This window comes from Zea mays, chromosome 3, assembly GCF_902167145.1.
Source record: "Zea mays cultivar B73 chromosome 3, Zm-B73-REFERENCE-NAM-5.0, whole genome shotgun sequence".
In the NCBI taxonomy this organism is placed as follows: Eukaryota; Viridiplantae; Streptophyta; class Magnoliopsida; order Poales; family Poaceae; genus Zea; species Zea mays.
In genome coordinates this window covers 96,780,008-96,805,079 of record NC_050098.1, presented here as the reverse complement: position 1 = coordinate 96,805,079, position 25,072 = coordinate 96,780,008, and the positions used below count along the sequence as shown (strand labels likewise).

The window sequence follows — 25,072 nt, the reverse complement described above, 5'->3', positions numbered from 1 at the left end:
CCGCCGCCGCCGTCCAGATCAGCGCCGCCGCTGCCCAGATCCGGCCGCCGCTGCCCAGATCCGTCCGCCGCTGCCGTCCAGATCCGGCCGCCGCTGCCGTCCAGATCCGGCCGCCGCCGCCACCCAGATCCGGCCGCCGCCGCCGTCCAGATCCGCGCCGCCGCTGCCCAGATCCGGCCGCCGCCCGTTCGCTGGACTGCGAGCTCGTCTGCGCCGCCCTCGTCCAGATCTGCGCCGCTGCCCATCCGCCGTCGCGGATCTCGTCCAGTTCCGCGGTCATCCTCGCGGATCCTGGCTGCTGCCCATTCGCGGATCTACCCTTCCTGGCCGCCGCTGTCCACTGCTGTCCGCCCCTGGTCGCCGTGCCTGCTGCGCCAGGGCGCAGTTCCCAGCAGTGCTGTCCACTGCTGTCCGCTGCTGTCCGCCGTGCCTGCTGCGCCAAGGCGCAGTTCCCAGCAGTGCTGCGCCAGGCTGCTGTTCCCAGCAGTGCTGCGCCAGGCTGCTCAACAATCTGCGGATCCGTCGCCGTCAACTGCACCCTGCCTCGTCGCCATCTGCGCCGTGCGTCGGTGGCTGCCATTGCGGGCAGACTGATCAACTCGGCTTCTGCGACCAAGACCTTCGTCAACTCGTCCAACTCGGACTGCTGTCAGCTGCGGTTACTCTGGTTTACTTGGTTTCCAGTCTCCTGTTCTTCCTGTTTTTCATTGAATTCAACATGACGACAAATGCTATCGTGGTCAATATCACTCTTGATGGACACAATTATCCGGAATGGGCTTTCTGTGTTGAGACTGCACTCAGAGGACATGGATTACTCTTTCATTTGACTGATGCGGCACCCATACTTGCGGATGATCGTCGCAATGCTGCTGATATCAAAACATGGCAGCTTAATGATGGTAAAGTGATGGCTGCTATGGTGAACAGCGTCAAACCGTCTATGATTATGAGTTTGTCTAAATTTAAAACTGCCAAAGCCATCTGGTCTCATTTGAAGGAGCGTTTTGTTCAGGACAGTGGTGCTCTATTACACACTCTCATGCAACAGACACATGTTATTGAGCAAAATGATATGAGCATTGATGAGTACTACTCAGCCTTTGATCGTCTGATGAGTGCTTTGACATCTATGGTGCCAGCCTGTACTGCTGATCCGTGTCCTGCTCATCAGTTTATTGAGAAGTTCTTCACTTACAGATTTGTTATGGGCGTTCGGGCCGAGTTTGATTCTCTTCGTGCTCGTTTACTTCAGGGTTCTGACACTCTCACAATGGCTAAGGCGTTGTCTGATTTACTTGCTGAAGAGACTCGTCTTCATTCTCTGTCCTCTACTGGTGGTAATCCTCACTGTGTGTTGGCTGCTGCCCAGAAACCTAAGAATATTTTTAAGCCTTGTGATCATTGTGGCAAGACCAATCATCGATCTGAGCTTTGCTTTGTCAAGTTCCCTGATAAGTTGACTGATTTCCGTGCACGACGTGCTGCTCGCGGTCGTGGTCAAGGACCATCTAATAGAGGCTCAGTTGCTGTTGCTGCCACTTCGTCCGCCTGTACTTCAGAGTCGGCCTGGGTACTTGATTCAGGAGCTTCCTTTCATGTCACATCTGATCAGTCAAAGTTGGCTTCTACTACACCAGTCACAGATGGTGCTTCAGTGCAGACAGCTGATGGTACTGTATGCCACATTACTCATAAGGGTTCTCTTTCAGATCCGCGCTTTACAGTACCTAATATTTTCTTCGTCCCTGAGCTATCTATGGATCTTCTTTCCGTAGGCCAAATTACGGATCATAATTGCTTTGTCGGATTTGATGACTCATCTTGTTTTGTACAGGACCTTCGCACAGGGGAAGTGATTGGGACTGGCCGTCGCCGTAGAGCTGCTCCTCGCCTCTACATCTTGGACTCTTTGCGGCTTCCTTCCTTGGCTACATCTCCAGCGCATGTGCTTTCAGCTACCCTTGCTTCTGTTGCGTCTTTTGCCCAGTGGCATCATCGTCTAGGTCATTTGTGTGGATCTAGATTGTCTACTCTAATAAAGTCAGGTTGCTTAGGTCATACTTCGGTTGAGTCTGATTTTCATTGTAAGGGTTGTCATCTTGGAAAACAAATACAACTTCCATATTTTACTAGTCATTCTCATTCTGTTCAACCCTTTGATTTGGTTCACTCTGATATTTGGGGTCCTGCACCTTTTGTGTCAAAAGGTGGATATAAATACTATGTTATTTTTATTGATGATCATTCTCGCTACACTTGGATTTATTTTATGAAACGCCGCTCTGAGCTGATTTCTATTTATAAAACCTTTGCTCGTATGATTCACACTCAATTTTCCACTCACATTAAAACCTTTCGTTCTGATTCTGGTGGTGAATATTTATCTGATAATTTCCGCCAGTTTTTGACTTCAGAGGGTACTCTTGCTCAGCTTTCTTGCCCTGGTGCTCATGCACAGAACGGTGTGGCTGAACGCAAACATCGTCACATTATAGAAACTGCTCGCACTTTGTTGATATCTTCTTTTGTCCCGTCACATTTTTGGGGTGAAGCAGTTTCTACTGCGGTTTACCTCATCAATAGACAACCGTCATCCAAACTCTCTGGCAAAACACCTGGTGAAGTTCTTTTCGGAACTCCTCCACGATATGACCACCTTCGAGTTTTTGGATGTACGTGTTATGTACTATTATCACCTCGTGAACGTACTAAATTGACTGCTCAATCTGTTGAGTGTGTTTTTCTTGGATATAGCCCTGAACATAAAGGCTATCGATGTTATGATTCATCTTCTCGTCGCATGCGTATTTCTCGAGATGTGAGCTTCAATGAAAATCGTCCCTTCTTTTACAACTCTTCCACTCATTCTTCTTTTTATTCCACAGAGTCTACCTCCTTCATGAGCCTTCCTCCCATTTCTGAAACTTCATCAGTATCACCACCTACTGTTTCTACTCCAGATGTCCTTATTCCCATCACACCACCTTCCACTTCCACAACATCTCCGTCTTACTCTTCCAAACCACCTGTCACTCAGACTTACATTCGTCGTCCTCGCTCTACTCCCACGGCCAGTCCTGATGACGATCCTGTTGCTGATACTTGTACTAACAATGATGACTCTCATGTTGTTTTTAATCAGGGATATCATCTTCGTGACCGTGGCACTATTGCAGCTCCAGAACGTTATGGGTTTTCCCGTGCTGGTGCAGTCATTGCTGAACCATCATCTTATAAAGAGGCGTCTGGTATACCTGAGTGGCAGCTTGCTATGACTGATGAATTAAATGCCCTTCATCGCACATGTACATGGGATGTTGTTCCGTTACCTGCTGGTGTTGTACCTATCACGTGCAAATGGGTATTCAAGGTTAAAACCAAATCTGATGGGTCTATTGAGCGATATAAAGCTCGTCTTGTGGCCAGAGGTTTTCAACAGACACAGGGTATTGACTATGATGAGACTTTTGCACCTGTGGCCCATCTGACTACTGTCCGAGCTTTACTTGCTGTTGCAGCCTCATCTTCTTGGACTATCTCTCAGATGGATGTCAAAAATGCTTTTCTTCATGGTGATTTACATGAGGAAGTCTATATGCATCCACCTCCTGGGATAGAGGTTCCATCAGGGCATGTATGTCGTCTCCGTCGAGCCTTGTATGGTCTCAAACAAGCTCCTCGTGCTTGGTTTGAGAGATTTGTTTCTGTCATCAAGGCTTGTGGTTTCTATTCTAGTGATCATGATCCTGCATTGTTCATTCATGTTTCTTCACGAGGACGCACGTTGTTATTACTTTATGTTGATGACATGTTGATTACAGGCGATGATCCAGACCATATTGCTCATGTGAAGGCGTCTCTGAGTAAGGAATTTCAAATGTCTGACTTGGGGACACTCAGTTATTTCTTGGGCATTGAAGTTTTGCAGACTCAAAATGGTATTTATCTTTCTCAGGCCAAGTACATACAAGATCTTCTTGATCGTTCTGGTCTTAGTGATACTCGCACTGTTGCCACGCCTATGGATCTACACTTATCTCTTCGTCCGACTGATGGGACACCTTTGGAGGATCCATCTCGATACAGACATCTTGTTGGCAGCTTAGTTTATCTTACTGTCACCAGGCCAGATATTGCTCATGCGGTTCAGATCTTGAGTCAGTTTGTCTCTGCTCCTACATCAGTTCATTATGGGCACTTACTTCGTGTGCTTAGATATTTACGGGGGACAAAAACACAATGTTTATTTTATGACTCAAATTCCCCACTTCAGCTTCACGCTTACTCTGATGCTACCTGGGCCAGTGATCCTACAGATCGTCGCTCCATCACTGGTTACTGTATTCTTCTTGGATCATCCCCTATTGCTTGGAAATCCAAGAAGCAAGCTGCTGTATCTAGATCTAGTACTGAAGCAGAACTTCGAGCCCTGGCTACTACTACTGCTGAGATTATCTGGATTCGTTGGCTCTTGGCTGATCTAGGCGTTTCTTGTGACTCGCCTACACTTCTTCGCTGTGACAACACTGGAGCTATACAAATTTGTCATGATCCAGTGAAGCGTGAACTCACAAAACACATTGGTGTTGATGTCTCATTCACTAGATCTCATTGTCATCAGAAGACCATTGATCTTCAATATGTGCCCTCAGAATTACAGCTTGCGGATTTCTTCACAAAAGCACAAACTAGGGCACAACGTCAGTTTCATCTAATCAAACTCAATGCTTCAAATCCTCCACTTCCGCCTTGAGTTTGACAGGGGGTGTTAAGGCCCATAAGGCCCATATTGCCTATATGCCTATATATATGCTACAGTACCCGTGGGGGTGATCATCTCGCCTAATCCAAGGTTAGTCACAGAGGGGTGTCTACCAATCGTGTAGGCATCCATTGCAAATTTTAGCTTATCGAACTCATTCTTGCTAGTCTTAAGTTGAGCATTAATACTAGCCAATTCATCATTAAGCTTGGAAATTGAAACTAGGTGTTTACTACAAGCATCAATGTCAATATCTTTACACCTAGTACAAATTACAACATGTTTTACACAAGAATTAGATTTATTTGCTACTTCTAATTTAGCATTTAAATCATTGTTGACACTTTCTAAAGTAGAGATGGTTTTATGACAAGTAGATAATTCACCAGAGAGTATTTCATTCCTTTTAATTTCTAGAGCAAGAGAATTTTGTGCACTAACAAATTTATCATGCTTTTCATATAAAAGATCTTCTTGTTTTTCTAGTAATCTATTCTTGTCATTCAAAGCATCAATCAACTCATTAATCTTATCTATTTTAGATCTATCTAAGCCCTTGAATAAGCATGAATAGTCTATGTCATCATCATCACTAGACTCATTATCACTAGAAGAAGCATAAGTGGAGTCTTGAGTACTCACCTTCTTCTCCCTTGCCATAAGGCATGTGTGACGCTCGTTTGGGAAAAGAGCCGATTTGTTGAAGGCAGTGGCGGCGAGTCCTTCGTCGTTGGAGTCGGACGAAGAGCAATCCGAATCCCATTCCTTTCCAAGGTGTGCTTCGCCTTTGGCCTTCTTGTAAACCTTCTTGTTCTCTCTCTTCCCATTTTTCCCTTGCTCCTGGTCACTATCATTTTCGGGACAGTTAGCAATAAAATGACCAAGCTTACCGCATTTGAAGCATGATCGCTTTCCCTTGGTCTTGGCCTTGCTTGGCTGTCCCTTTCGACCTTTTAGCGCCGTCTTGAATCTCTTGATGATGAGAGCCATCTCTTCATCATTGAGCCCGGCCGCCTCAACTTGCGCCACCTTGCTAGGTAGCGACTCCTTGCTCCTCGTTGCCTTTAGAGCAATGGGTTGAGGCTCGTGGAGTGGACCGTTCAACGCGTCGTCGACGTATCTTGCCTCCTTGATCATCATCCGCCCGCTCACGAATTTTCCAAGTACTTCCTCGGGCGTCATCATCGTGTACCTGGGATTCTCATGAATATTGTTCACGAGATGAGGATCAAGAACGGTAAAGGACCTGAGCATTAGGCGGACGACGTCGTGATCCGTCCAACGCGTGCTTCCGTAGCTCCTTATTTTGTTGATAAGGGTCTTGAGCCGGTTGTAAGTTTGAGTTGGCTCCTCTCCCCTTATCATGGCGAATCGTCCAAGCTCGCCCTCCACCAATTCCATCTTGGTGAGCATGGTGATGTCGTTCCCCTCGTGAGAGATCTTGAGGGTGTCACATATCTGCTTGACATTGTCCAAGCCGCTCACCTTATTGTACTCTTCCCTGCACAAAGACGCTAAGAGAACAGTAGTAGCTTGTGCATTTCTATGAATTTGTTCATTTATAAGCATAGGGCTATCCGAGCTATCAAATTTCATTCCATTCTCCACAATCTCCCATATGCTTGGATGGAGAGAGAATAAGTGACTACGCATTTTGTGACTCCAAAATCCGTAGTCCTCCCCATCGAAGTGTGGAGGTTTGCCAAGAGGAATGGAAAGCAAATGCGAATTCGAACTATGTTGAATACGAGAATAATCAAATGAAAAGTTCGAATTGACCGTCTTTTTGTAGTCGTTGTCATCATCCTTTTGGGAAGAGGTAGACTCATCACTATCGTCGTAGTAGATGATCTCCTTGATGCGCCTTGTCTTCTTCTTCTTCCCTTCCTTCCGTCTATGCCCCGAGCCGGAGTCGTTGGATTTGTCATCTTTTGGGTCGTTGACGAAGAACTCCTTTTCCTTGTCGTTGATCACTATTCCCTTCCCCTTAGGATCCATCTCTTCGGGCGGTAAGTCCCTTTGTGAAGAGAAACGGCTCTGATACCAATTGAGAGCACCTAGAGGGGGGGGTGAATAGGTGATCCTGTAAAAACTTAACTTATAGCCACAAAAACTTGTTAGGGGTTAGCACAATAATTGCCAAGTGGCTAAAGAGGAGATCTTGCACAATACGACAATCACAGAGAATTCAACACAAAGTAGACACGGTGATTTATCCCGTGGTTCGGCCAAGTACAAAACTTGCCTACTCCACGTTGTGGCGTCCCAACGGACGAGGGTTGCAATCAACCCCTCTCAAGCGGTCCAAAGACCCACTTGAATACCACGGTATTTTGCCTTGCTTATCTTTATCCCACTTGCGAGGAATCTCCACAGATTGGAGTCTCTCGCCCTTACACTTAAGATTCACAAAGAAGCACGGAGTAAGGGAGGGAAGCAACACACACAAATCCACAGCGAAATGCGCACACACACGGCCAAGATTCGAGCTCAAAGACTATCTCACAGTTTCTCACAAGAACGGAGCTCGAATCACTTAGAATCACAAACGAATGCGCAAAGACTTAGTGTGGATGATCAAGAATGCTCAAGAGTTGCTTGGTGTGCTTGGTGTATCCCTCCATGCGCCTAGGGGTCCCTTTTATAGCCCCAAGGCAGCTAGGAGCCGTTGAGAACAAATCTGGAAGGCCATCTTTGCCTTCTGTCGTCGGGCGCACCGGACAGTCCGGTGCACACCGGACAGTGTCCGGTGCCCGATTCCTTTCCTTAATTGGCGAAGCCGACCGTTGCAGATGCGGGAGCCGTTGGCGCACCGGACAGTCCGGTGCCCCCTTCCGACCGTTGGCTCGGCCACGTGTCCTGCGCTGATCGCGCGGCCGACCGTTGGCCCTGGCCGACCGTTGGCTCACCGGACAGTCCGGTGCACACCGGACAGTCCGGTGAATTTTAGCCGTACGCCGTCAGCAAATTCCTGAGAGCGGTCTCTTCGGCCGAGGCAGCCTGGTGCACCGGACACTGTCCGGTGCACCACCGGACAGTCCGGTGCCCCAGACCGAAACAGCCTCTTGGCTGTACACAGCCAACTTTCTTCTTCTCTTCTTCTTCCTGTTTCTAATACTTAGACAAGTATATTAGTACATAAAACCAATGTACTAAGACTTAGAAACATACCTTTGCTCTAGATTTGCACTTTGTTCATCCATGGGCATTGATTCACATTTAAGCACTTGTGTTGACACTCAATCACCAAAATACTTAGAAATGGCCCAAGGGCACATTTCCCTTTCAGCCATTCGTCATCGCCAAAGTTCTGAAGCCCGGAACATACAAGCTGGCCAACAATCAAGACGAGGTCTACGGCAACGCTTGGAACATCAAACAGCTACGTCGCTTCTACCCTTAAGATGTTTTCAAGTTGTTCATATACCTCGCACCCACGCAAAGTTTAGTCATCAAGGAAGGGTCGGCCTCGCCTCGGCAAAGCCCGACCCTCCCTCGGGGGCTAAAAGGGGGGGACCCCCTCTGCGTCGAAATTTTCTCGAAAAAAGATCCCTTTTAGCAGAATATCTTTCGTGCTTTTTGACTACTTCGAAAAGCGGATCCTGGAAACGACGGAGTACAAGTAAGCAGCCAAGGCTGATCGAGCCGAGGGACTCCTACGCCTCCGGGATACGGATACCTCACTCATCACCTTCTGCGATAAGTAACTCGCGTTCGGATAAAGTGACTCCGCGGACCGAACAAGTCTTTACGTTCGGAAGCTCTTCTGCCGAAGCGGTCCTTCAAGCCTTCTCGACTGAATCGGTGACAGGGCTTCATGGACGGGTGAAAGTACGCGTAAGCGGCAAGGCCGATCGAGCCGAGGGACTCCCACGCCTCCGGGATACGGATACCTCGCTCATCACCTTCCGCGAGAAGCAACTCTCGCTCGCACAAACATCCCTGTTACCGACAAAAAGTCCAGATGCTCGAAATAAGAGGAAAGGAGACACAGCTTTACAACGCAGCGAGGGTGTGTTCTCTGGCCTCAGCGGCCGCAGAAGGCACACACTACAAGACAATCTGATCCTGCAGGCTCGGGTCTTCACGCTGGAAGGGGGCTAGCACCCTCGACATCGACGACACCTTCAGTGAGGTCCGACCCAGCCTCGGACGGCGACGCGGTCCGGGGACTCCTCCGGGAATCCGGCCCGAGCAGGCGGCTCGGCCGGTCACCCCTGAGGCCTCGGCCAACCATCCTCCAAGGGCGCCAGCCCGACCCGAGGCCTCGGCTGGTCAACTTCGGCGTCGGTCCCGCTGACGGACAACCCGGCTAGGCTCCGGCCAACCAGGTTCTCACTTTCGAGCCAACTCCGCCTCTGTTCGTACTGATATCGCTACCCCTGGCCTCGGCTCATCGAAGAGCGGCCAAAGGGTCTCTTTAACTAAGCTAGAGGAGCCTCAGACAACAAGGCCGATCGAACCGAGGGACTCCTACGCCTCCGGGATACGGATACCTCACTCGTCACCTTGACACGGGGCGACTCATGCTTGGTGAAGCGGTTCAGATAATCAACAGGCGAGACTTAGTGCTCGAAAATGAGGAAAAAACACGGCTCCGTGCCGAAATTACATACATGTTCAGGCCTCGACAGCCACAATGAACAAAAACACTGCATTCAAAGTGCCCTTACAAACGGAACTCCGGTTCCCCCTCCGCAGGTACGAACAACCCCACTCCATGGGGGCGGGCCTGCGGAGCAACAGAAGACCGACGAACGGCGCGCCGTCACCTGCTCCAGCAGCGGCGACGACGACGACTTCTGCTCCGGGGGGCCGAACAGCGGCAACGCTGACCTCAGGGTGGATGCTGCTGCCAGGAGGCCCCCGCCCATGCCAAAACTCGTGAGGCAGGACAGGCAGAAGGCCGTAGAGTTGGAGGTCAGTCCGTGGCCGGCCCTGGCTATCACGCCGGCGGAAGAACCTCTTCCAGCTGCCGTGGCAGACGCCGGCGCCGCGAGCGGCTCCGAAGCCACTTGCGCCCGAAAGCCGGGCACGCTGCAGCTGCCAGCGCCACGGACGACACCCGCTCCTCCCCCCATCACTGAGTGAAGGAGCGGACCACCGCCCACGCAGGGGCCGACCCCAACTCGACGCACTCCCCTCCCCAGCCTTGGTGATAAAAATCCTTGAGGCTGAGGGAGGGGGAGGGGCCGCAGCCCGGCTCGCTTTCCCCCACCATCAAGCCGAAGGTCACCATGTTGGGTGACCGCCGGTGGAGGGGTGCAGCCGGGCTGCGTGATGAAAATCCTTGAAGCCGAACGATGGCTGAAAGGTACCAACTCCCACGGAGTTGCGTTCCTCCAACGATGAGGCGGAAAGACGGCGGGTACCCCCCATCCGGGGGCTTGGAAGATGGAAAGACACGACGCATAAGGGAGGAAGAAGACATGGTCGCCTTCCGAAAGGGGTCACCCTCCTTTTAAAGGCAACCCTCCCTACGTGCGCCCTCAAACGTCACGGGCTGAGTCTTCTCCAACACGCTCCAAGGCCCTCCCCTGCGGCGCGGGGGCTGGGTCCCGCATGTCATGCAAACCGGCTCAGAGCAGAAGAAGCCAAAGCGCCGCGCGTGGTGCACACAACCGCCCAGCGGTTACAAGCGACCCCCCACTTTGGCCCAGACCAACGGGCGGAAGGGGCAGGCGGCCATGCAGGCGGCATGCAACCGCGCCAGGTGGACGCGCTTCTCCGACTCCCAACGCGCCAGCATGGAGGCCCAGGCCCACGCGTCACGCAACCGGCGCGCCGGATGCTGCATGCAGGTAACTGCACCGCCACTTGCGCCACCACCGCGCCTCTTCGGTTGTGGAACCAATACCGCGACTCGAGGCGGCCCAGCGCACGACCCAGCAGCGCCAGCCTGGCGCGACGGTCAATGCGGCCGAAAGTGGGCCAGCAGTAATGACGGTGGCGGGCGGGCGGGAGCAGCGGTCACGTCGTCAGCCAGGCTCACGTCCCATCCAGGGGCAGCAAGAGAGCCCCCTCTCACGGCGTGAAGACGGCGTGCCCGTGATCCGTCCCTCGAACGGCTCGCGCACGCGCAACGGCCGCCCCGCCAACCAATCGCCCCGTCGCATTAACTCCGCGGCGGGACAGGCGGCGCTTCTGGCAGGAGAAGCGGGCGACGCTTCGCCTTCGCCGCAATAACCGCGCCAAAAAAGGTACGCCACGTCGTTCGATTTCGTATCCTTTTCCTTTTTTCCTCTTTCTCTATCTCTTGCAACAGGGACCGAGAAAGGGGGATACCCCGAAAAGGATCCTTCCCTGTGAAGGAACCGGGCTCCGAGCCCCCCTACTGATCAGAGGTTCGAAGGCTGGCCCTCCGAGGGGTTCAACAGTCGCCTCAGATCGCGTGGGCCCTACACCCACTACTGGTCAGAGGTTCGAAGGCCGGCCCCCCGAAGGGCTCCACGGCCGCCTCAGGCTACTCGGGCTCCGCGCCCATTACTGATCAGGGGTTCGAAGGCTGGCCCCCGAAGGGTTCACAGTCGCCCCAGATGCCGAGCGAGGGATGACCAGGGGTACGTTCGATACATAACCAAGGCTCGGGCTGCGCTCCCGAGGTACCCTAGGACATTTCCGAGAACAGCGGGAGCGATCTTGTAACGGAATCCCATCGGAGGGAGGCATCGAGCCCTCGGACCCCGTCGCCAGGGGACCGGGTCCGGCAGATCACCCGCAGGTATTTTTGGGCGTGCCTCTGGGCCCCTATCCGACCCCCAACGAACGGGGCACGGACGTCCACTCGGATTACCCGCTTGCAGCTCACCGGAGACACCATGTTCGGTGCCCATCGAGGGTAACATGGCGCACTCCCCCCTCCTCCTTGCGGAAAGGCGACGTAGGGGCGTATGTAAAAAAGCCGAGTCTGTCCCTGATCGCCCTCTCGCCCTGTGCGGAGGCTCGGGGGCTGCTCTCGCAAACCCGGCTCCGGCCGAACCGTTGACAACGTCAACATACCAGCCCGAGAGCTTGGGCCCCGACCGTGCACCCGGGCTACGGCCAGTTCGCATGAGGGAACAACCAGACCCGCCGAAGCATTACGCAAGGCATTAAGACCTCGAAGGAGTGAAACCACTCCTCCGAGGCCTCGGGGGCTACACCCGGCGGGTGCGCTCGCGCGCACCCACCGGAACAAAATGCAACCGAGAAAGGCTGGTCCCCTTGCAAAAAAGTGCGACGAAAGCCTCCAAGCGAGTGTTAACACTCCCTTCGAGGCTCGGGGGCTACTGTCGGGGACCATAATTAGGGGTACCCCCAAGACGCCTAATTCTCAGCTGGTAACCCCCATCAGCATAAAGCTGCAGAGGCCTGATGGGTGCGATTAAGTCAGGGATCAGTCCGTACGAGCGACTCGATCACGCCTCGCCCGAGCCTAGCCTCGGGCAAGGGCAGCCGACCCCTAGGGATCTCCGTCTCGCCCGAGGCCCCCCTTTAACGGCGGACACATCCCCGGCTCGCCCGAGGCCTTGCCTTCGCTAAGAAGCAATCCTGACTAAATCGCCGCACCGACCGACCAAGTCGCAGGAGCATTTAACGCAAAGGTGGCCTGACACCTTTATCCTGACGCGCGCCCCCCGGCAGAGCCGAAGTGACCGCCGTCACTTCACCGCTCCACTGACCGGTCTGACAGAAGGACAGCGCCGCCTGCGCCACTCCGACTGCAGTGCCACTTGACAGAGTGAGACTGACAGGCAGTCAGGCCCTGCCAAAGGCGCCATAGGAAACTCCGCTCCGCCCGACCCAGGGCTCGGACTCAGGCTAAGCCCCGGAAGACGGCGATCTCCGCTTCGCCCGACCCAGGGCTCGGACTCGGGCTAAGCCCCGGAAGACGGCGATCTCCGCTCCGCCCGACCCAGGGCTCGGACTCGGGCTAAGCCCCGGAACACGGCGATCTCCGCTCCGCCCGACCCAGGGCTCGGACTCGGGCTAAGACCCGGAAGACGGCGAACTCCGCTCCGCCCGACCCAGGGCTCGGACTCGGGCTAAGACCCGGAAGACGGCGAACTCCGCTCCGCCCGACCCAGGGCTCGGACTCGGGCTAAGACCCGGAAGACGGCGAACTCCGCTCCGTCCGACCCAGGGCTCGGACTCGGGCTAAGACCCGGAAGACGGCGAACTCCGCTCCGTCCGACCCAGGGCTCGGACTCGGGCTAAGACCCGGAAGACGGCGAACTCCGCTCCGTCCGACCCAGGGCTCGGACTCCGCCCTGGCCTCTACCGAACGACCTCCGCCTCGCCCGACCCAGGGGCTCGGGCTCGGCCTCGGCAACGGAAGACAGACTCGACCCCAGCTTCGGAGGAGCCCCCACGTCGCCCGGCCTCGGGCGCGGGCCCGCCACGTCAACAGGGAGCGCCATCATCACCCTACCCCAAGCCGACTCGGGCCGCAGAGAACAAGACCGGTGTCCCATCTGGCTAGCTCCACCAGATAGGCAATGATGGTGCCCCGCGTGCCCTGTGACGATGGCGGCTCTCAGCTCCCTTACGGAAGCAGGGGGACGTCAGCAAGGACTCGACCGCTCCGACAGCTGTCCCTCCGCCAAGCTCCGTTGCTCCTCCGACAGTCACGACATCACACCAGCAGGGTGCCAAGATCTCTCCGGCTGCCACATTGGCATGTACTTAGGGCGCTAGCTCTCCCTCCGCTAGACACGTAGCACTCTGCTACACCCCCATCGTACACCTGGATCCTCTCCTTACGACTATAAAAGGAAGGACCAGGGCCTTCTTAGAGAGGGTTGGCCGCGCGGGAACGAGGACGGGACAGGCGCTCTCCTGGGGCCGCTCGCTTCCCTCACCCGCGTGGACGCTTGTAACCCCCTACTGCAAGCGCACCCGACCTGGGCGCGGGACGAACACGAAGGCCGCGGGATTTCCACCTCTCTCACGCCCGTCTCCGGCCACCTCGCCTTCCCCCCTTCGCGCTCGCCCACGCGCTCGACCCATCTGGGCTGGGGCACGCGGCACACTCACTCGTCGGATTAGGGACCCCCCGGTCTCGAAACGCCGACAGTTAGGGTGAACCAACGAAGGCGGCGATGAAGGGGGAGGGCGACGGGGCGGGTCCAGCCGAGCAGGGGCCTGCGCCGGACCTGGCAAGGGGTGTTGACGGCACCGTGACGGGAGAAGTTCGAAGGGTGGTGCTACAAGGTGCTGCTGGTCGAGGTGATCGACACTAGGGAGAGAACGTCGGCGCGCGCCCGCAGGCTCACGAATCAAGCGACGCAGACACAGGGGGGCACGGATCCAGTGGCGCTGCTTGGGAGGCCGGGGAAGGGGGGCGCCCACGGCCAGTGAGGCGGCATGCGTGCAGCCAGGGAAGAGGAGGGGCTGGCCGGCATGAGGGGAGGGGCGGCCATGACGCCGGGCTGCAGGAAAGGGGCGACCGCGGGGAGGGGAGGTCCAGCGGCTGGGAGAAAGGAGGGGGAGCTGGATGGAGGAGGAAGGAGGTCCCTGCGCCCATGGAGTTGGGAGGTCGCCGGACCTGGGCGCTCCCTGGCCAAGGGCTGGGAAGAGCAGGGGGAAGGCCGACGTTGAGGGGACGCGGCTCCTTGGACAGGTCAAACGCGGCGCCCTTCAAGCGCAGCTCCTGCACGGCCCGCGCGAGTGCGCGCGCATCACCGCGGTCCCGGCACAGCCGCGCCGCGGCGCGCCAGTAGGCGCCCACCAGGAGCTGCACGGCCGCGGCGAGCGCGAGGGACGCTGCCAGGGACAGGGACGACGACGCCCACCACCTCCTGCACGCGGCAGAAGGGGAGGTGGTGGCCGCGGCGACCACGGACGCGGCGAAGAGGAGCGCGAGGGAAAGGCCGTGAAAGGCGAGGAAGGCCGCGCAGAGGTAGAAGGCGTCCCGACGCGCCGCGTCCATGTGCGCCTCCAGCGCGCACGCGCGGCGGCCCAGGCGGTCCTCCTCCCGCTGCCACAGCTTCAGCAGCAGCAGGTGCCCCTCGCTCGCCGCGATCTCCCCGAGGCGGTGACCCTCGCCCGCCGCCGTGCTCGCCATGGGCTCCCTCCCCCTCTTCGCCGGTCCTGCTCTGCGCTGCTGCCGCTATCCTGGCCGCGGGTGTAGAAGTGTAAAGTGGATTGTATTGCATAGAGGTGGACTACAATATATAGAGACACAGGAAACCCTAACCCTAATGGGCCGACAACCCAACAGTGGTGCCAGCCCACACACACAGAGTCTAACAATAATCTAAATGTATAACTGTGCATTAAAGGTTTATTCAATTCGAATAGTTGGTATTGAAACTTGATACAAATAAATGTAGGGAAAATAATTTTATTGTTGCCATTTGAAAATTAGATTCTTTTTTTTACTATTGTGTGTGACTGTGTGGTGTTTGTGTTGTAATGGGGTTCTTTCCCCTTTTCTTCTCTTAAATTAATACAAAGATGCGCAACTCTTGTGCGCATTCCAGAATTTTTTTTAAGGCTCATGTCAAACTTTCACTCATTTTTGAGATATGAAATCTTAAATGTGTACATTCTACATATAAAAGTGCACATTCATACCTCAATGAGAAAGTCATCTCTGATGTCCCCTCTATCCACAAATGTATGCGTTTATAGCATAATCCACCCCTCATCCCCCTCGTTAAATTAATCTAATTAGGGTCTGCTAATGTAATATTGCTATTTAAAAATTTAATAGGGCGTGGCCTTTATGGCACTACAAAAGGTAGGCGTTAATTTCATACTGTCTAGTCTTAGTGATTGATTGCAGGTCACAATCATTTCCTTTCTACGTCTACTTAATATGTCCTAAGCATCAAAGAAATACTTACACCTGTGGATGTTTGGAATAGTTTCTTAAAATGATTGTAATCTTGTTCCTAGGTAATCAATAAACCACTCTCTTTCTCATAAAGAAAAAAGGGCTTAGCCAATGGTTTGCCTTGAGTTTGTAGCTATCCCAACACCACACGTGTTTTAAACCATAAAACCAAGAAAACGTTGTATCAGAAGATCCGATGTTTTTCGCTAGGAGCGAGAAATAAATATAATTGGGTCGACAAAAAAAGTGAAGCAATGCCCTGTCACTTTGATCTCGACATCATTTTTAATAGCAGTACTAGAAATTAAATAATTCTAGAGCTTTTATGTTCTTTTATATTTTCCAGTTCCAATTATACTGTGAACTTTCCATTTGCTTCTTTGTGTTGTGACTTTGTGCCCATCTTTCAGAAAACAAGGAGGTTACCCGACAAGCTTGTTCACCAGGTTGTAAATGGTAATGGTGACAAACCCTTGCAATAGCTGTTCATCAATACTTGTATTTATTTTATAAAGGTGGTATGGAGGATGAATATATCTCAAGTGAATGCCATGTTGAGCTGGCATACCGAAGATAAGATTATTTGCCCTGTACGGTAGACATGTGGACTTGCCCTGTACGTCAGACATGTTGACATCTGCAGGCAAATTAATGTTGAACAAATGTGATTGGTCTAATTGAAAAATAATTATTCTGAATAAATATTAATTGTTTTGAGCGAAACTGAATAAATCTTAAATGACTATTTATGTATATGATAACCGATGGAATTTTAAGGCCTATTTGGTGGGCCTCTGGACTCAGTTTCAGATATGAATTCTTTGGAGGAACGTTTCTCTACACCGTTTGGTTGGCCACTCGAATTCAAATTTTGAAAAGAGGAGAATCTCTATCCCTAATTCACCACTTAATAAGTCCAAACAACAAATTACCCACAGCCATTTTCCACCATTAAAACTAATCCTCTAGATTACCTCTCCTCTCCCCTCAATCACATCCAACGATTAGTGTTCTTTGGATCATCTATGATCACTCACCATCCCTCACCCCTCACATCTACCCTCCTCAGCACCAGCCCTTGCCAACACCCCACGCCGCCTAAACAATCACCCTCAATCGAGTCGCCTGGACAATCGTCCCTAACCGCAATCACGCCACGATAACACTGCAACACGTCTACGGTGACAATGTCGCGACCTCGGCCTCCATGTGGACAACGTCGCCGCTGCCCTAAGCCCGCCTCGCAGTCTGCTTGGACGATTGAGGCCTTGGCGCGCACTACATCGTGCTTCCAGGCTATGGCCCCACCTGCCTCGGCTCTCTGCCGCCCCGCCCTGCTCGCCATCGCTGGCTCCACATCTATTTGGTAATGACATGGGCACTCTTTGCATGTTGGGCACAGAAGTCGCAGAGCCCATCATCCGCCGGATGCCCCCTCCCTGCTCTTCTGGGTTAGCAAAAATCGATCTCCTCCCTCTTCTCCTCTGGTTCGAGCAAACAACACCCGAACTCACCCTCTTCTACAATCGTGATGGGGAGGACATTGACAAGATTCGTTTACCAATTGCCATACCTTTTGACTGTACTCTAGCTTACAAATAGATGCAAACAAAGTGTTCGATGAAATGGCCAAAAGGAAGAACCGTCAAATTTTCTACGCTCTAGGTCTGACCATGGCAGCCATGACAGCAAGCTGCTCAAGACCTTCAGCCACGTGGAGCCCACAAGTTTATGAACTAACAAGCATGCCATGGTTGGTTGATGAAGTTCATGTTTCTTCTATTGTTCTATTTGTTCCAATCAGGTTTGGAGAGCAACATTGAGGGGCATCTGACTGGTGATTTGGGCGGAAATGGGGTGTGTATGAGTTGTCAGTGAAATGCCTTCTGCTGATTGACTCAAATTACACTTGTCTTCTTTGGTATCTATATGAAGAATATTCACTTTTTATTTTTGTTATATTAAGAGCAGGAGTTTATGTGGCCTTCGAGTTTAGGGATGGAGGATCTCATTTATCTTGGCAAGGATGTTCTTAAGGTCTGTTCTTTCATACTTGATATATATGCTAGACACCATAGTCATGTTTTGTTCATGTTGTTATAGAGAGTTGCTACTTGTGTATACCTCTAACTACTCATGCAGCTGACTCTAGACTTTGATCTGCATCTAGAGGGCTTCACTTATGTGCATTGACCTGACAGATTTCCAAACTATGTCACCTTCTGAAAGTTGGAGAAGAATGCTTGCAACTAACAAATTTAACTCGCCTCACTCCTCACTTGTTTATCTACGGCTCTAGGTTTAGGTGCGGCAATGGCGGTGGTGATCCACTCCCTTTGCAATCATCGAGAGACCGGGACCGACAAGTTCATGGCTGTTGGGGGCCTTCCTCTTCCGAAGGTCCTCAAAGGTACGACTAACCTTTTGTTTTTAGTATATTATTAAATATTACAGGAGCTTCGTCATAAGAAAAACTTCGTCATGAATATCTTTTTCCCCGCCGAAGGTCCTCGATACGAAGACATTGTTTGAAAACGATAACAACGAATGCCGAAGCTACAACTGAAGGATAACAGCTTCAACTTAGGATAGCAACGAAGGTCAAGCATAATGCCGAGCCGAAGAAGAAAAGACTAGTTGATCCCTGGTGATTTATGTTACGATTATGTGTATATGTTAAGGTCATAAATGTATTGTTATCCGGGCTGCGTCCCGTGCCTATAAATTGGTGAATAGTACCACGTACCGTTTACGTTGGATTGTAATCATTCTCGCATCAGCACCTTCAAACAAGTCGAAGGTATCAATGTAATATAAATCCTATTAATATTCATATGTTTATCATGAAATAAATATAGGCTTCTGACTTCGTCAGCAGACCGTTTACGTTGCTCTTGTATTGAATGTGAAGTGTAAGAGGCTTGAATGGTGGTGGTTGGGGGTATTTATAGCCCCAACCACTATTCTAGCCGTTGCTGTCGATGGGCACACCGGACAGTTCGGTGTTGCATCGGACATGGTACTATTCAATGTCCGGTGCCTGCCACGTCAGCAGACCGTTGGAGTTTGGAGCGGTTGATAGTTGAAGTCCTTTGTCCTCTTGCGGCACCAGACATGTCCGGTGTGTTCTGACTTCGCAGCTTTGACTTCTGACTTGCGCACTGTGCGCTTTTACTGTTCATCGCAGTCGACCGTTGCGCGGAGTTGACCTTTGCTCCATTGGCTCACCGGACATTCCGGTGAATTATAGCAAAGCGTCTCCCAGAGAATCCCGTGAGTGGCCAGTTCGTGGAGTGCTCGGCCTGGGCACCAGACAGTGTCTGGTGCGCCACTGGCAGCATCATTGCTAGTCTTTGCTCTAATCTTTGTTGAGTCCCCAACTTACTTTCTTTGTTGGTTTATGTTGACCTTTATGCACCTGAGATAAATGATAACTAGGCAAACTAGATAGTCTATGTGGTTTGTGATGGACGTCAAACACCAAAATCGATTATAGGAAATGTTTTAAATTCATTTCCCTTTCAATCTCCTCCTTTTTGGTGATTGATGCCAACACAAATCAAAGCAAATATAAAGTGTAGAAATGTAACTAGTTTACAATTATGACAGATGTGCATAGGTTACTTAGATTTAAACTAATTGAAAGGATTCCTACATATGTCTAAGTAAATGTGATTGCTTTCTTCTATTATAACATTTTGGACCATATTTGCACCACTCAGGTTGTTTTTGCAAATCTTTTGAAAAAGTCTTTTCAAATCCTTCTGCAAATAGCCAATGGTATAAGAATATGATTTCAAAAAGCACTTCTCAAGATTTTGAAAATTCTCCCCCTGTTTCAAATGTTTTTCCTTTGGCTAACTAAAAGCTCCCCCTGAAGAAGTTCTCCCTTAGCTGTCAAGAGGGTTTTTGCAATTGAAATAATTTCTTCCCCTTTGTGAAATAGTTTTAAAATGAGTGGTGGTGTGGTCCTTTTGCTTTGGGCCTAATAATTTGTCCCCCTTTGGCATTAAGCGCCAAAAACGAAGAACTTTAGAGGCCTATTAATTCCCCCTTTTGGTAAAAAGATATGAGTGAAAGTTCATACCAATTGGAAGTTTATGAGTAAGGCAACGGATAAATGATACCGATAGAGTTGGAGTGGAAGTCTTGCCTTTGCCGAATACTCCATTTCCCTTTCAATATAAGACTAATCATAGAGATGCTCATGGAATTATATTAGTCTTAGCCTTGGCACAAGAAGAATAAGAAATATGTATTTGTACCAAATGAAAGAGACATGATCAAAATTATATATATAAATGAGCAATGTGTGTAATGTTTCAATCAAAGTTCCAAGAATCTAAGATGTTTAGCTCATTCCTAAGCTTGTTAAAAGTTTTTTCATCCAATGGCTTGGTAAAGATATCGGCTAATTGGTTGTGGGTGCTAACATAAGCAATTTTGATATCCCCTTTTGTTGGTGATCTCTTAAAAAGTGGTACCGGATGTCTATGTGCTTAGTGCGGCTGTGTTCAACGGGATTATCCGCCATGCGGATTGCACTATTATTATCACATAGGAGAGAGACTTTGCTCAACTTGTAGCCATAGTCCCTGAGAGTTTGCCTCATCCAAAGTAATTGTGCACAACAATGTCCTGTAGCAATATACTCGGCTTCGGTGGTGGAAAGAGCTACTGAGTTTTGTTTCTTTGAAGCCCAAAATACCAAGGATCTTCCCAGAAACTGACAAATCCCTGATGTGCTCTTCCTGTCAATTTTACATCCGGCATAATCGGCATCGAAATACCCAATTAAATCAAAGATAGATCCGTTGGGGTACCAAAGCCCAAACTTAGGAGTGTACTTCCTTAGGATTTGCCTGGAACCTTGCACACATGCATACTGTAAGCATTATATCCGGTCGTGAACCTATCATCGAACGGTATACATTTTGATCTACAGATTACCTCCCGTGTCGAGGTTGAGATGCCCATTTGTTCCCATGGCTGTCTTGATGGGTTTGGCATTCTTCATTCCAAACTTTTTGAGAATATTTTGAATGTACTTAGTTTGGCTAATGAAGGTGCCCTCTTCGAGTTACTTGATTTGAAATCCAAGGAAATACTTCAACTCCCCCATCATAGACATCTCGAATTTTTGTATCATTATCCTACTAAACTGTTCACAAGAAGACTTTTTAGTAGACCAAAATATAATATCATTAACATAAATTTGGCATATAAACAATTCTTCAGCAATTGTTTTAGTGAAGAGAGTAGGGTCAACTTTACCAACTTTGAAGTCATTAGTGATAAGAAAGTCTCTCAGGCATCCATACTCTTGGAGCTTGCTTGAGCCCATAAAGCGCCTTTGAGAGCTTATAAACATGGTTAGGATACTCACTATCTTCAAAGCCGGGAGGTTGCTCAACGTATACCTCTTCCTTGATAGGGCCATTCAGGAAGGCACTCTTCACGTCCATTTGATATAACTTAAAGCCATGGTAAAAAGCATATGCAAGTAATATACGAATTGAATCAAGCCTAGCTACGGGTGCATAGGTTTCATCGAAATCCAAACCTTCGCCTTGTGAATAACCTTTTGGAACAAGTCATGCTTTGTTCCTTGTCACCACACCATGCTCATCTTGTTTGTTACGGAATACCCACTTGGTACCAACAACATTTTGGTCAGGACATGGAACTAAATGGCATATCTCCATTCCTCGTGAAGTTGTTGAGCTCCTCTTGCATTGCCATCACCCAATCCGGATCTCTTAGTGCATCCTCTATCCTGTATGGCTCAATAGAGGACACAAAAGAGTAATGTTCACAAAAATGAGCAATTCGAGATCTAGTGGTTACCCCCTTGTGAATGTCACCAAGTATAGAGTTGACGGGGTGATCTCTTTGAAATGCTTGGTGGACTCTTGGGTGTGGCGGTCTTTGGTCTTGAATTTCTTGATCATCTTCCTTGTCTTGATCATCTTCATCTCCGCCTTGATCAATCTCCTCCTCTTGAGGTGGCTCATCGTCTTGATCTTCACCCTCTTCTTCTTGAGCCTTATCCTCATCTTGAGTTGGTGGAGATGCTTGTATGGAAGATGAAGGTTGATCTTGTGCTTGTGTAGGCTCCTTGGATTCTTTTGGACACATATCCCAATGGACATGTTCCTTAGCGCGACGCATGGAGCCTCTTCATCATCTAGTTCATCAAGATCAACATGCTCCATTTGGGAGCCATTAGTCTCATCAAACACAATGTCACGAGAAACTTCAACTAATCTAGTGGACTTATTGAAGACTCTATATGCCCTTGTGTTTGAGTCATAACCAAGTAAAAAACCTTCTACTGCTTTAGTAGCAAATTTAGAATTTCTACCTCTCTTAATAAGAATAAAACATTTGCTCCCAAAAACTCTAAAATAAGAAATATTAGGCTTTTTACTGGTGAGGAGTTCATACGATGTTTTCTTAAGGATTCAGTGAAGATAGAGTCGGTTGATGGAGTAGCAAGCGGTGTTAATCGCCTCCTCCCAAAACCGATCCGGTGTCTTGTACTCATCAAGTATGACTCTTGCCATATCCAAAAGAGTTCTATTCTTCCTCTCCACTAACCCATTTTGTTGAGGTGTGTAGGGAGAAGAGAACTCATGCTTGATGCCCTCCTCCTCAAGAAATCCTTCAATTTGAGAGTTCTTGAACTCCGTTCCATTGTCACTTCTAATCTTTTTGATTCTCAATCCAAACTCATTTTAAGCTCGTATCAAAAATCTCTTTAAGGTCTCTTGGGTTTGAGATTTTTCCTGCAAAAAGAATACCCAAGTGAAGCGAGAATAATCATCCACAATAACAAGACAATACTTACTCCCGCCGATGCTTATGTAAGCGATCAGGCTAAATAGATCCATGTGGAGTAGCTCAAGCGGTCTGTCGGTCGTCATGATGTTCTTGTGTGGATGATGAGCTCCAACTTGCTTCCCTACTTGACATGCGTTACAAATCCTGTCTTTCTCAAAATGAACATTTGTTAGTCCTAAAATGTGTTCTCCCTTTAGAAGCTTGTGAAGATTCTTCATCCCAACATGGGCATGTCGGCGCTGCTAGAGACAACCCATATTAGTCTTAGCAATTAAGCAAGTGTCTAGTTCAGCATTGTTATCATTGAAATCAACTAAGTATAGCGGACCATCTAACACTCCCTTAAATGTTATTGAATCATCACTTCTTGTAAAGACAGTAACACCAACATCAGTAAATAGACAGTTGTAGCCCATTTTGCATACTTGAGAAACTGAAAGCAAGTTGTAATCTAAAGAATCTACAAGAAAAACATTAGAAATGAAATGGTCAGGAGATATAGAAATTTTACCCAAACCTTTGACCAAACCTTGATTTCCATCCCCAAATGTAATCACTCTTTGGGGATCTTTATTTTTCTCATATGAGGAGAACATTCTTTTCTCCCCTGTCATGTGGTTTATGCATCCGCTATCGATTATCCAACTTGTTCCACCGGATGCATAAACCTACAAAACAAATTTAGGTCTTGTTCTTAGGTACCCAAACGGTCTAGTGTCCTTTCACATTAGAAATAAGCACCTTGGGTACACAAACACAAGTCTTGGGACTCTTGTGTTTGCTCCCAACATATTTGGCAACTACTTTGCCTGATTTGTTAGTTAACACATAATATGCATCAAAAGTCTTAAATGAAATGTTATGCTCATTTGATGCATTTGCAGTTTTCTTTTTAGGCATTTTCATATGAGTTGAATGTCTAGAGCTAGAAGCCTCATTACTATATACAAAAGCATGATGAGAAACAATATGAGATCTTCTAGCTTGATTTTTCCTAATTTTGTGCTTAGGATAGTTTTCAGGATATAAAATGTAACCTTCTCTATCCAGAACCATGGGAGCCTTACGCTTAACAAAATTATATAGTTTGTTCTTGGGGGCATTAAGCTTGATGTTGCTTTGGCTCCCTTGTTGGAAGCCAATGCCATCCTTAACACCAGGGCGTCTCCCATTATAAAGCATGCTTCGAGCTGTTGGGGCCATGCTTCGTCGCCGAAGGTCCTGCAGGAACAAACACCTTCGGCAAATCCGTTTAAACGCAGTGCCGAAGCTACCACTCATGAAGCATCGGTACTATAACGTATAAAAGACGAAGGTTCGAACCGACTTAAAGATGAAATGACTTCTTAGTCCATAAGGGTCTGAGTCATAATTGTAATACTTTGTAAGGGGCATGATTGTAATTTCTCACAGGCTGCGTCCTGTGCCTATAAATAGATGAACAGTACTCCTTTACTGTTCACGCAATCCTGTAATCATCAACGCATTACACTGGGATTATTGCTCTTTGCCAAGGCAAAGGTATACATGTATCTAAATATTGTGTTTTAATATTTAGGTTTGAATAATAAAATATATGTATAATAATATTTGTCTTTGGTATAAATTTCTTTAATGTTTCATGTTTTATTATTGCTTATATTGTTTTATAGAGTTGATCACGAAGGTAAAACCTTCGTGGTATTTTTGCTTATGGTCTTCGTCCGAAGTACATTATGTCCTAAGGGAGATAATGCTTCAACGGACGAAGGGCATTAACATTTAACATTTTATGTTGCCTTGTTCTTGATTCATAGCATTTGAGAACAAGTCCCCAACATTGGCGCCCACCTCCAGTGAACTCACTTCCACTCTCTGAGCTGATGGCCTCGTTCAACAACAAAGCTAGCGCTGCTTCGGCTCCGAAGCTGGTGCTTCCAATAACAGGCGGTTCATGTTCAGAGCCAGCTAACAAGAAGCAGAAGAAGGAGGCACAGAGAAGGGTACAACATGTCGGGGTACAGGGACCCTTCATCAAGTCAAGATGGTCTCATATCCCAATTACCTTTTCCCAAGAGAACCTTCAGCTCAAGGATTACCCTCACAATGATGCTATGGTCATTTCTTGTGTTATCAAAGGATTTCTGGTTCACAATGTTCTGGTTGACACAGATAGTGCAACGGATATTATATTTGCTAAGGCCTTCAGACAAATGCAAGAGCCCGAAGATAAGATCCATGATGCTACACATCCCCTTTGTGGCTTCGAGGAAGGCAGATTGTAGCACTCAGCAAAATTACCATGCCAGTGACCTTCGGATTTGTCAACAATACAAGGACTGAGCAAGTTGTGTTTGACATTGTCGACATGGAGTACCCTTACAATTCAATCATTGGTCGCGGAACACTTAATGCTTTTGAAGCAATTCTTCATCCAGCATATCTTTGCATGAAGATACCTTCGGATCAAGGACCTATTACTGTTCATGGGAGTCAGGAAGCTGCCAGAAAGGCTGAGGGGAATTGGACATATTCAAAGGCAATCCACAACATAGATGAAGCCGAAGCTTGTGAACAGTACAAGTACAGAAGGGAGAAGGCTGCTTCGGCTGATCAGCCGAAACCTATGCTTTTATGCGAAGATATTACAGAACAGAAGGTGTTGC

At 49.3% G+C, this 25,072-nt stretch overlaps 2 protein-coding genes across 10 annotated transcripts in view; one reads left to right on the top strand and one right to left on the bottom strand.

The window, feature by feature from the left end:
- Positions 1–18,450, top strand: part of LOC100279087 (quinolinate synthase, chloroplastic) — a 78,007-nt gene extending 59,557 nt beyond the window's left edge. The window contains exons 7-11 of one of the 9 annotated variants that reach the window (XM_008675986.3): positions 15,995–17,035; positions 17,389–17,441; positions 17,556–17,621; positions 17,884–17,994; positions 18,091–18,437. In XM_008675986.3, coding sequence (XP_008674208.1) covers positions 15,995–16,066 — 72 coding nt within the window. In that variant the 3' untranslated portion in view covers positions 16,067–17,035; positions 17,389–17,441; positions 17,556–17,621; positions 17,884–17,994; positions 18,091–18,437. Of the gene's footprint in view, positions 1–557; positions 1,674–1,837; positions 3,867–3,958; positions 4,873–15,994; positions 17,622–17,883; positions 17,995–18,090 lie in introns of those variants that run through there. The other 8 variants (XM_008675987.3, XM_035966242.1, XM_008675982.3 and 5 more) reach the window with 8 other exon arrangements.
- On the bottom strand, positions 14,016–15,074 carry LOC103650413 (uncharacterized). The gene has a single exon (XM_008675989.3). It carries the CDS (start codon positions 14,808–14,810, stop codon positions 14,016–14,018), a length of 795 nt encoding a protein of 264 aa, XP_008674211.1. The 5' UTR covers positions 14,811–15,074.
- Positions 18,451–25,072: the final 6,622 nt, after the last annotated feature.

What these genes read in the sequence shown, in the direction of transcription:
- LOC103650413 (XM_008675989.3), bottom strand. Translation starts at nt 14,810, where the DNA reads ATGGCGAGCACGGCGGCGGGCGAGGGTCACCGCCTCGGGGAGATCGCG.